Source organism: Quercus robur, chromosome 8 (genome assembly GCF_932294415.1).
Source record: "Quercus robur chromosome 8, dhQueRobu3.1, whole genome shotgun sequence".
Classification (NCBI taxonomy): domain Eukaryota; kingdom Viridiplantae; phylum Streptophyta; class Magnoliopsida; order Fagales; family Fagaceae; genus Quercus; species Quercus robur.
This window is the reverse complement of record NC_065541.1, coordinates 12,734,265-12,745,816: the sequence shown is the minus strand read 5'-3', so window position 1 is coordinate 12,745,816 and position 11,552 is coordinate 12,734,265. Positions and strand designations below refer to the sequence as shown.

Genomic DNA, 11,552 nt, shown 5'->3' with positions numbered 1-11,552 from the left:
AGCACGAGTTTATTTAATGTCATAGAAAGCACGAGTTTGGCCTCATGCACGAGTTTATTATGGCATGAGTTTCCAAGCTGAACTTTGGGCCTTAAGGGATGGTCCGATCATCTGTCAAAACCTTCAAATCAATGCTCAAAAAATTGAGTTGGATGCTAAAATTATTGCTGAATTGATGACTAATTCTAGTAACTCTAACGCTGTAAACTCTGCTATGGTGGCTGACTGCAGGCTTCTAATTTCCCAAGTTCCGCAAGTTAAAGTGATGCCGGGAAACAAACCGCTGTGCTGATGGTCTTGCTAGAGTAGGAAACAAAGAGCTTGATGCTGATATAATGTATTACAGTACCCCCCTCCCTGTTTGCGTGACTGTTATCTTTCGGATTTGTATGGTCTGTACCATGTTAGGCTATGTCCTAACTCTGATGATGTTGCTGCGTTTCTTTTTTAGTTGAATGAATTTTCCTTTTAACCAAAAAAAGGAAAAAAAAAAAAAAAAAAAATAGAAAGCTTCATCCCTCATGCAGGCATATAGAATATGCGCAATGTGAATAGACAAAAAAATGAATTTCTGGGTCTTATCAATACGGCTACCACCCTCCCCATCTTTTCCACAAAGTGAATTATGGCATATAGAATTTGCGCAATGTCCATTATCTCTATTCAATTGAGACATATGCACGTTCAACATATTTAGCTGTTAGTCAAAAAGTTGTACTCAAATGGTTATATATTCCAATTACATGTTTCATTACACTTAAGGTTAAGTGTGCATCAAAATATTATATTTAAATAATAATTCTAATGACATATGTTTCATCAAACTAAAATATGCATAAAAAATTGTACTTTACTGACTTTTCTAATCTATTTCATAAAGCTCACTCACCTACCTTTCTCTCCATTGCTTATAAATACCGTGGCCTTGAAGGGTTTCTACATCACGCTCAAAAAGTTCACAGACAACAAATCCCATCATACCATTCAAAACTTAGACTCCTCCTTGAACATAGAAAAAATATGTCTATCCAAGTCTCAGGGGCTCCATCCCAAAATGCCAAATCAGAGGTTGTTCGCCGGACAGCAAATTTCCATCCAAGCATTTGGGGTGACCGTTTCATCAGCAATACTTCTGTAGACAAGGTAACAAGATTATTTGCTACCCTAGTTTATGAAAATTACGTAGTAAAATTTATAATATTTTTAGCATTTTTTGTTACAATGTAATTATTTGTTCATGCAACTCATGGTGTAGGATATTCATTTCCGTAAAGTATGTGAAGTTGAAGAGCTGAAAGATGAGGTGAGAAATGAGCTTTTTGCCACAGGTCATCTTTCACAACAGCTGGGTTTAATTGATGCACTCCAACGCCTTGGCGTCGCTTACCACTTTGAAAGAGAAATCCAAGAAGCTCTAGAACATATATACATGACTTTTAACAACAAAATTGATGTTGATGATCTCTACAAAGTTTCCCTCAGTTTTCGACTGCTACGCCAAGAAGGATTTAAGGTTTCATGTGGTAAGACCCGTGTATGATTAATTTCATCATGTAATAGCAAGTTAAAGACATTTTTTTTTTTTTAATAAAACAAGCTTGGTTCTTGCTAAATAGATGTTTTCAAAAAGTTCAAAGACGAAGATGGTCAATTCAAGGAAAGCTTGACCAATAACATTGAAGGCATGCTAGCCTTCTATGAAGCTACACATCTGAGGATGCATGGAGAAGACATTCTTGATGAAGCCCTTGAGTTCACTACCACTCACCTTAAGTCCATAGCATCCCTTATAGGCAATCCGTTGGCAGCACAAATAACTTGTGCCCTAAAGCAGCCCTTGCACAAGGGCATACCACGGCTAGAGGCTCGGAAATATATTTCTTTCTATGAACAAGATGCTTCACATAACAAAGTTTTGCTCAAGCTTTCAATATTAGATTTCAATCTAGTGCAGTCATTGCACAAAGAGGAACTTAGTTATATCACAAGGTAATTAGTTCTAAAACCATGATCCAAAAAGACAAAGTATGAATATTTTTCAAAATAATGAAGAGAATACTACAAATTTTACCATATAAACCTTGCAAAATAACGTGTTACAAATTATTAAAAAAAAAAAAAAAAAAAAAGGTCAAATTACAATTTACCTACTTGTAGTTTGGCTGAAATTTAAGTTACCTACTTGTGGTTTAAAATTTGATACTTTACCCACCTAAGGTTTGACCAAAATTTAAGTTGTCTACATGTGTTTTGAAATCCCATGATGTAAGTGTTCCACTAGATTTTTTTTTTTTTTAATTATTATGTTTTTTGTGGTTTTGGAGGAAAGAAACATAAAAGTGAAGCAAAATCACATATTTAGCCATGTTTTTAAAAGAAGTGGTTAAGAAAATCTAACTGAACTAACCTTAAGTGGGTAAAGTGACAAATTCAAAGTACAGGTAAGCAACTTAAATTTCGACCAAAACACCGTAATTTACCCAAAATATTAATTCAAAATTCATTTATTAGATTGTTGAAGTGGTATATAGTAGTAATCATATTCTTGATACAACAATTCATTAGTTTTTTGTAGTAAAATTTATAGCAACCCTAGCATTTTGCTATAAATATTTGGTTACTTACAATCAATTAATATTAATTGTTATATTCAAATTGTAGGTGGTGGAAAGATTTAGATTTTGCAACGAAGCTACCTTTTGCAAGAGATAGGATTGTTGAATTATACTTTTGGATAGTCTCGGTCTACTTTGAGCCCCAATATTCACTTGGAAGAAAAATATTATCCAAAGTTATTTCCATGACATCTATTCTAGACGATATATATGATGCTTATGGCACACTTGAAGAACTCGAACCCTTCACAAAAGCAATTGAGAGGTTCATAAATTGAATTAATTAATATATATGTTAAGACTACGATGTATAATGTCAATCTAACTTTTGTAATTGGAACATGATATTTTCAGGTGGGATATTAGCTGCATAGATCAACTTCCAGAATACATGCAAATATGCTGTCGTGCACTCTTTGATGTATTCGAAGAAATTGAAAATGAGTTGGCCAAGAAAGAAAGATCATACCGTGTTAGCTATGCAAAAGATGCTGTAAGCGTCAAGTAACTTAACTTTTCATGTTTTTTTGTCTACTTTTTCATGCTATGTACTTATTTCATTCATGTTGTTTAAACCTTAGATGAAACGTTTGGTTCGGGCCTACTTTGATGAAGCAAAATGGTTCTACCAAAATTACATCCCAACAATGGAGGAGTATATGCATGTTGCACTTAAAAGTTCTGGTTACCCTATGCTCACAACTATCTCTTTCCTTGGCATGGGTGACATTGTTACAAAAGAGGCATTTGATTGGATCTTCAGCAACCCTAAGATTATTACAGCTTCATCCGTAATTGTTAGACTCATGGATGACATGAAGTCACATAAGGTATGTGATCAAAAAATCTTATCAAGTTTCACAAGCTAGTGTGAGAGGTCTATTTCATATGTGTTTCCAACTTTCTACTTACCCTTTTGAAAAACTCTGTACGTAGTTTGAGCAAGAGAGAGGGCATGCTCCCTCAGCAGTCGAATGCTACATGAAGCAACATGGTGTCTCAGAGCAAGTAGTCCATGAAGAATTCAACAGGCAAGTTGCTAATGCATGGAAGGACATTAATGAGGAGTATATAAGACCTACTGTTGTTCCCATGCCTCTACTTATGTGTGTTCTTAATCTTACACGAGTAGTAGATGTCATTTACAAGGAAGGGGATAACTACACGCATGTTGGAAAAGAGATGAAAGACAATATTGCATCAGTGCTTCTAGACCCAATACCAATATAAATGGGGTGACAAAATAAGTATCTGCATAAAGAATAAAGGACTTGTCCATCAAAAAATAAATAAAATAAAGGACTTGAATAGGATCCAAGTCTGTTGATGTTCTAATATATATAGGGCCCATTTATATTGAAGATAAAAGGAAAATCTTTGTTTTTTTTTTTTTTTTTTTTGGATAAGCTGCTGGTTTCTTATTTAATAATGTAGCACTATGTTTATAATGATTATGGAATTTACTGTTGGTATATTTCTATGGGAGATTATAATTATTGTGCCATATTAGTGGGGGTGGGTACGTAAAGTTTATCTTAATAATTATCAAGTTATTATCTTTTGCTTCCCTACACTACCGTTTATTATATATTGTGACGAAGCGAGGATAGCTGAGAGGTTAAGGAAGCTCTTTGTAAACACAATTAGCACCATTTGGTATAATAGAACCTCTAGTGAGATAAGAATAATTATACTTTATGAATAACCAACCCTTGTATAGTTGCATTTTTATTACAAAGAATCATTTTTTTTCTTCTTATTAATAATTATTATTTTAAAAAATTATTCCTTAAAAAAAATCCTTAACAAATAGTTATTCTTTAATCTACGTAACAACTTCAACAAATAAAATTCAAATAAATAGTGTGATGCAACATATCAAAAAAAGAAAATTAAAAAAAAAAAAAAAATTTGCATACAACCATTATCCTCCTGGGTTTTGTTTATGCCATCAAGGCATCTACAAATGGAACCATCATCTTTTGTTTAGAATCATCAACAAATGGAACCTGATAATGAAAACCATTTTTTTTTTCCGTGGCTTTGTCATTAACAATCTCTCTTTCTTCAACATTGAATTTTTTCCCCTTTTTTTCCTTGTGTTGTGTTTATGCCATACAGGTTACCTCATATACATAGTCAAGGAAATCACAGTAATCTTGAGTTTTATTTTCTGCTAAATATCTCTGGATTGATTTTGTTTACATTTAAATATTTTGTTTTAATTACTTTATAGAAATTATAGTAAACTATAAACCCATTTGTGGCTAGGTTTATTTTGACTTTATCGCTTTATTATCTAACAGTGTGAAATACCCTCAGTTAGACCTCTTTAAACCGTTATCCCACCCCCCCCCACAAAAAAAAAAAAAAAAAAAAAAAAAAAAAAAAAAAAAAAACCACCTCAAAACAAAAAATACATTAAAAAAAAAAATCAAAACTTTAGAGTTTTGTAAAAATCACACAAACTATATCTCTATGCCATCCCCTCTCTTTTCTCTCTTCAAATCTCATATATCTATATCTCATCTTCAAACACATCATGCTAAAAAATTAGCTATTTATCAAGCTTGTATCATTCAACCACAACTCGAGACAACAGGTGGAGAATGAGTTCAGTTAACAAAAAAGAGCAATAGTAAACATAAACAATCAAAGACACATTTGAAAAAACCTCAATCCAAAGTCCAAACACAAGGAAAATCCAATATCAAATTTACATCTAGAGCAGAAAATGCTAGAGAGAGCAATCAATATCTCCTTCCACACCATACGGGGCCCACAACCAATCTCTGAACAGGGTTTGGTTGTAAGACTCACGGCTTCTTTTTCTGTTATGTTGAGACCATTTCCTTTTCATTCTTTCGAGTTCAAGCTTTACCAAGTAATGATGCTTGAACCAATGAGTGATCATCTTCGACAGAAATAGATCCATCTTTCTTTCTCTCTCTGTGTTACCTACCCAAATGGAAGTTCAATTTGTTACCCAAAGTCCTATTCTAGAAAGCATCGGCAATTACAGATTGGTTCTATCATAGGAGGATGAAAGACTGGATATGTTGTTGGGGAAGTGGCAGTCGTAGGACTCTTCTGCTTGAGAGGAAATGGTGGTGGCAGAGGGGAGGAATAAGCTTGGTTAACAAAAACAATCAAGAGAGAAGAAAAATCAAGAGAGAAGAAGAAGGTGAAAGTGTCCAAATTTGCTGATCAAAAAGCGTGTTGGGGTACAGGGTCAAAGCATACGTGTGTCGATTTCTTTTTCCGTGTTTAGAGCATTCACATCCGGTTTCTTCAAAAAACTTCATTTTACCATCTTAGAAGTTACTTTATCTATTATACCATACCATTTTATAATACACCTAACATCCCAACTTTTATTTTCCTATTTAATCCATTAAAATAATATATACTACCAAATAAAATAATGTAATCTAATCTCTCTCTCTCTCATCTCCCCCATCACTCAACTATCTTTTCCTCATTAACTCTCTCTTTCAACCATCCATCACCACCACATTTGCCACAAGAAACCCACCACCACCACCATGAAAAAAAACCCACTCTACCGCCATGAACAAAACCCATAAAATCCACCACCACCTCCACCCACAAAACCCACAAAGCCACCACTAAAAAACCCACCAAACACCAGTCACAACCATGGTGAGAATCAACGGACAGAATCAAACCTTAATCAAACCCAAATCAAAACCCACCACCCCATATCTAGATGGACACCCACCAAACACTGCGGCCACAGCAAGAACCACCAAGAAAACTCCACAAGAAATTGACCACCATGCCCCCACCAAACCTAAAAACCACACAATAGTCAAACATAGACACTGGTTGCAACAACCACAAACAAACAAAAAAAAAAAAAAAAAAAGACACTCTCGACACCGATCTCTATGCTGATCTCCATCGTGCTAACCTCCATGTCGCCACACCAATCTCAGCCGCGCACCCGCCTGTGAGAGACCGCACCCCCGGCCCGTTTTTATAAGATGTTGGGCCAAACCCACGTGAATGGGTAGAGTCGTGTTATTACCTCTCAAAATGGAGGTTCGACTAGTTATATTTTCCTCTTTAGATTAAAGGTTTTACAATAGAGTCGTCACTTATTTAATTATTGGAAAAATAAGAAAACCATAATTGAAAAATTCCTCATTTTATTAATTTGAAATTGAATTTACATTGATCATAGGAAAATTACATGACTTTGGTCCTAGATACAATCTAAGATAAAGTACATGGCTCTGTTTCCTAGTTACAATCTAAAAATCGAAAATTACATGGATAAGCATTTGATCTACTAACCCTTGATCTAAGCTCGGAGGCTATGTTACAAGGTGGGAAGGTGTTAGGCACCCACCTTGCCCAGTGAAACTAGTCTTCTAGACTATGGTGGCCAACATTCATATCATATCATCCAATATGTCAATCAATTTATATGTTGAATTTAAAGTGTGTACGTGTGATAAAATCCTAATTCAATTTATTAAGTATTGTATTTGGATTGAAAAATAAATTTTAGTGAATGTGTGTGTATGGTAATATCCTAGATTCAAGGACTTGAAAGAATTATGAAACAAACATATTTTTCATATTTTTGATGTGGATTTAAGATTAAATCTAGTGATATGCATGAACATGTGATAAACAACCAAGAACATGTGATGAACACATAAGAACAATTAAGAACATTCAAATATATTCAAGGGAAATATCATGCTTTAATCTTAAATTCTCATCATGGCAACATAAACAAACAGTTAGGGAAGGGGATTATACCTTCATGCAAGATCCATATGGTGGAGAAGGGGACTCTTGATGGAGGTCCTAAGGGTGGAGAAAAAGAAGAGTTAAGAGAGGGAGAGTGAGTCTCACTCAATACCTTGAGTTTTAGGAAGACCAAGATATGACAAGACTATTCAACTTCATTAGAACTCAAGAGAAGAAAAGAGAGGGGGGTTATTTGTGTCTTTCGAATGAAGGAGATAGGGGGTTTATATAGTAGTGGTGGAGGAAATATGAATGAAATGTCATTTAATGAGGGTTAACAAAGAATCATGAACCTAGACCTCATTTTAGCCTTGGGGGAAATCTGGTGCATTAAATGGAAAGATTGGTGGGAATGAGGAGTAAGCTAAAATTCGGTTTTCCCGTAGCTGCTGTAACAGCCTGTAAAGCCAACTTCGAATAATCATATCTGACACAATTCTGATTGAAATTGTCTCATTCTTGTGCTCAAATTGAAGCCCTGGATGTCTAGTTTCTGGGAAAATTAACCGCATTCACAGATTCAAAATATTTTGAGAGATATCAATGAAATGGTGAGTAGAGGTCATTTGTTAGAAAATGATTTCAGCACAATTAACATTAATAGGTCCCAAATTAGCTCCCAATTAATATTAAATGGCTCCAATCACTCCCATTTCAGACTTAATTGGTTCCAAATTTACCCTAATTAAAAGATAATTGCACAAATTACTCATTGAATAATTAATGTTTAACTATCTAGTTAATTAGGTATGTGCAACCCTACCATAAAATGTAGTCCTAACCAATCAAATTATGACACATCATAGTTTTCAAATTGATTATACTTATAACCAATTGAAATCAATTATTCATAATCACATATAGTCGGACTCAATTTGTGATTGTGCATCTCGGCCATTAGAACTTGATTTGATAATAACTTTCTTTCTGATGGTCCGATTAGGGCTTATAATCAGTCGATTTGATCATTACAACATCAAGATCATTTTGGTGAAATGAGATTAAGGATCTAGTGATCAGAATCAAGATGCATATTTCGAAGGTAAAATTACCCTTTTACCCTCCATGTGAGGTTAAATGCAGGTTGCAAAATGGGGTGTCAACACCGCCTTGCCACCATGCCGATCTTAGACACACGAGTAAGGACTAAGGCTACACTACTACAGAGAGAGAACTAGAGAAATGAGAGAGAGATAGACATTAAGGAGACGGAGAGACAAAATGGGAGAACCAGAGAAATGTGGGAGACAGAGAGACAAAGTGGGAGACAGCTAATGAAGGAGAGAGAATAAATTAGTAAAATATTTATACAAGCCTGCTATAGTACCATCTTACATATAAGATGGTATTGTAGCAGTATTGTAAAAAAATTTACAATTAGAAGCCCAGATAAAGCATGTTTCTTGTGCTTTGATGGTAAAATATGCCAACATATGGCATATGGCAGTGCGGGTACTAGTGCTCTTATATGAGATTTGAAAGAAAGACTGACAAAATGGATGGAAATTGGATATATTGTTTGTGTTCTAGATTTCTACAAAATCTTATCTGATCTTCATTTATTTACTTTTTTTTTTTTTTAATGGTGAGAATTTGAGAGGTTACGCAGGAGTAAGAGTAACTAAAAGATCTATTTTAATATTTCACTTTACAATATATTCAATATCAAATATTTTATTTTTTTACCACTTTATTTAAATATTATTTTTTTAATCTTTCTTTATTTTTCCTCTATATCTCTTTCTTTCTCTTCTTTTTTGTCTCTCTCTTATCTAAAGGTATGTCTAGTTGGGATAATTTTGAAAATGATGAAAAAATGAGAGTAGAAAACATGAGAGAAAATGGGTGAGATGGGAGGGGGGAGGGAAATGATAGGGCTCGACTATTTTCTCTCCAAGCCCACCAAAACTTGATCTCCCCAAATTAGGGAGAATATGGAAGTGAAAATGAGAAAATATGATTTTGACAAAATTTTGCTTCGCCACCAACAAGCAAAGGTTTTTTCTGTACTTTTATTTTTTGGTTCTTCTTATTCCATTAGTTGGTTTTTGGTTTTTTTTTTTTTTTTTTGGTGGTGGTGCTCATTTCACTTTTTGCCTTTTTTTTGTTAATTTCTTTTGTTTTTATCTGTTTCTGCTGTTCTCATTTTTTTTTTCCCTTTTTTTCTCATTTTTTATTATTTTTTTTGGATCCTTTTGGCTTGCGAAAAAAAAAAAAAAAAAAGCAAAGTTTTTGTACACATTATTTTTAATAACAAATGAGTATAATTTTTTTTTTACTTTTTGTTTTATTTAATATGAACATAATTATAAATTTATACCAACTTTATTTTTCATAATTTTTTATCTCTCTACTTTTCTTTCCTCTCAACCAAACACATATGTGAGAAAATTAATCCTCCTACTTTTCTATCTTGTCGAATTTGGTGAGATCTCGCCAAATTCGATAGAAATCTAGTCTGATTTGATGAATTTTCACCAAATACTTTCCAGAAAATGCTTGGATTTTCCAGATTTTGTTGTTTTATGGTTGATTCCAGTAAGTCGGGTTTAAGGGAAGAGAACCTGCCAATCAACCCATCGGAGTCAGTTTTTGAAGTCTGAAACCCGCCGTCCACTATCAATGCTCTCAAATTGGTTACGGGTGGGTGGACACCCCTATACGCAACAACCCATGGCCACAACTGAAACCCACCAACGGCAACAAAAAACACAAACGAAACCTACAGATTTGATCAAAGAGAGAGGTAGAGTCAAGAAGAGAGAGAGAGAGAGACAGATGGACAAGAGGGAGTCTAAGAGAGGAGAGGGAGGGAGATTGAGTTTGAGAGATGAGAGATGAGAGAGACAATAAAAACAAATAAGAGTTGCTACAGTGAACTCTTATTTATAAGAGTTTATTGTAGATTAATGTCAAATTTTTTTAAATATAACACCACCAGTGTAGTATAATTTTTATGTTTGGAGATGCTAACATAGCTAAGTGGTTTTAGCATCTCCAATATGAATGTTCTAAGAGGGAGGGGTAAATAATGAGGTGGCCCATAATACCTTAAATGGCCCATAATACCTTAGAGCAAGCTTACCAAGCTTTTTGTTGTGCACTGAAGTCTGATTGTAAGGCTGCAATTTGAGGTACACTCATTCCCCCACAGCAAAGAACCTTTCCACCCTTTTCTGATTAGCAAACCACCTCATACGCTCTTGGGCAGCACACAAGTTCATCTTGAGGAAAGAGAGAATATGCTACTTGTCCCTTAACATCAAATCCACTGCATCAACCCTTGTAGTACCAGCCACATAGTCCAAAACCCTTAGGGGAAGGTATCCATACAAGGCTTCAAAGGGTGTCATCTTAATTGAGGTGTGGAAGTTGGTATTGAACCAGAATTTTACTAAAGGCAGCCATTCCACCCAAGTGCTAGGCCTATCAATTGCAAAGACCCTTAGGTAGTGCTCCAAGCTTTTATTCACCACCTCAGTTTGGCCATCAAATTGAAGGTGATAAGCTGAGGACATGGCTAGGGAAACACCCTGTAACTTCATCAATTCTTTCTAAAAGAGTGAGGTAAAAACTGGATCTCTATCACTAACAATGGTTGAAGGCATCCTATGCAGCTTAAACACATAATGCAAACAAAGATTAGCATCCTTGGTAGCAATGTAAGGATGGGAAAGAGCCATGAAATGAGTGTATTTGGTGAGTCTATCTACAACCACAAACACCACAGACTTCAAATGGGACTTAGGTAAACCTTCAACAAAGTCCATGCTCACATCCAACCATGGTTTCTCAGGAATGGGCAAGGGTTGCAACAATCCAGTAAGAAAACAAGTTTAATGCTTAAGTTTCTAATAGGTGTCACACTCTTTCACATATTGCTTTAGATCTTACCTCAAGCCAGGCCAAATAAAATCCTTTTGAAGCCTGTGCAAGGTCTTTAGGTAACCAGAGTGACCCCCCCAAGGGCTGTAATGTACTTGTTGCAACACCACAGCCTTCAAATCCTAATTAGAGTCACCCAAATACAATCTACCTTTGTAAAATAGCAGCCCATTACAGAACGTGAACGTACCCTAGAGAACTGTTGGAACTTGACTGTACAGCTTGCAACATAGCCTTTAGCTTTGGATCAAAATCAGAACTGCTCTT

General features: G+C 34.9%; 1 protein-coding gene across 1 annotated transcript; it reads left to right on the top strand.

Moving 5' to 3' along the window:
* The first annotated feature begins 950 nt into the window (after positions 1 to 950).
* On the top strand, positions 951 to 4,093 carry LOC126694657 (sesquiterpene synthase 2-like). The gene is made up of 7 exons (XM_050391034.1): positions 951 to 1,143; positions 1,256 to 1,523; positions 1,617 to 1,989; positions 2,662 to 2,880; positions 2,970 to 3,108; positions 3,197 to 3,445; positions 3,552 to 4,093. Exons 1-7 carry the CDS (start codon positions 1,021 to 1,023, stop codon positions 3,843 to 3,845), a joined length of 1,665 nt encoding a protein of 554 aa, XP_050246991.1. The 5' UTR covers positions 951 to 1,020; the 3' UTR covers positions 3,846 to 4,093.
* Positions 4,094 to 11,552: the final 7,459 nt, after the last annotated feature.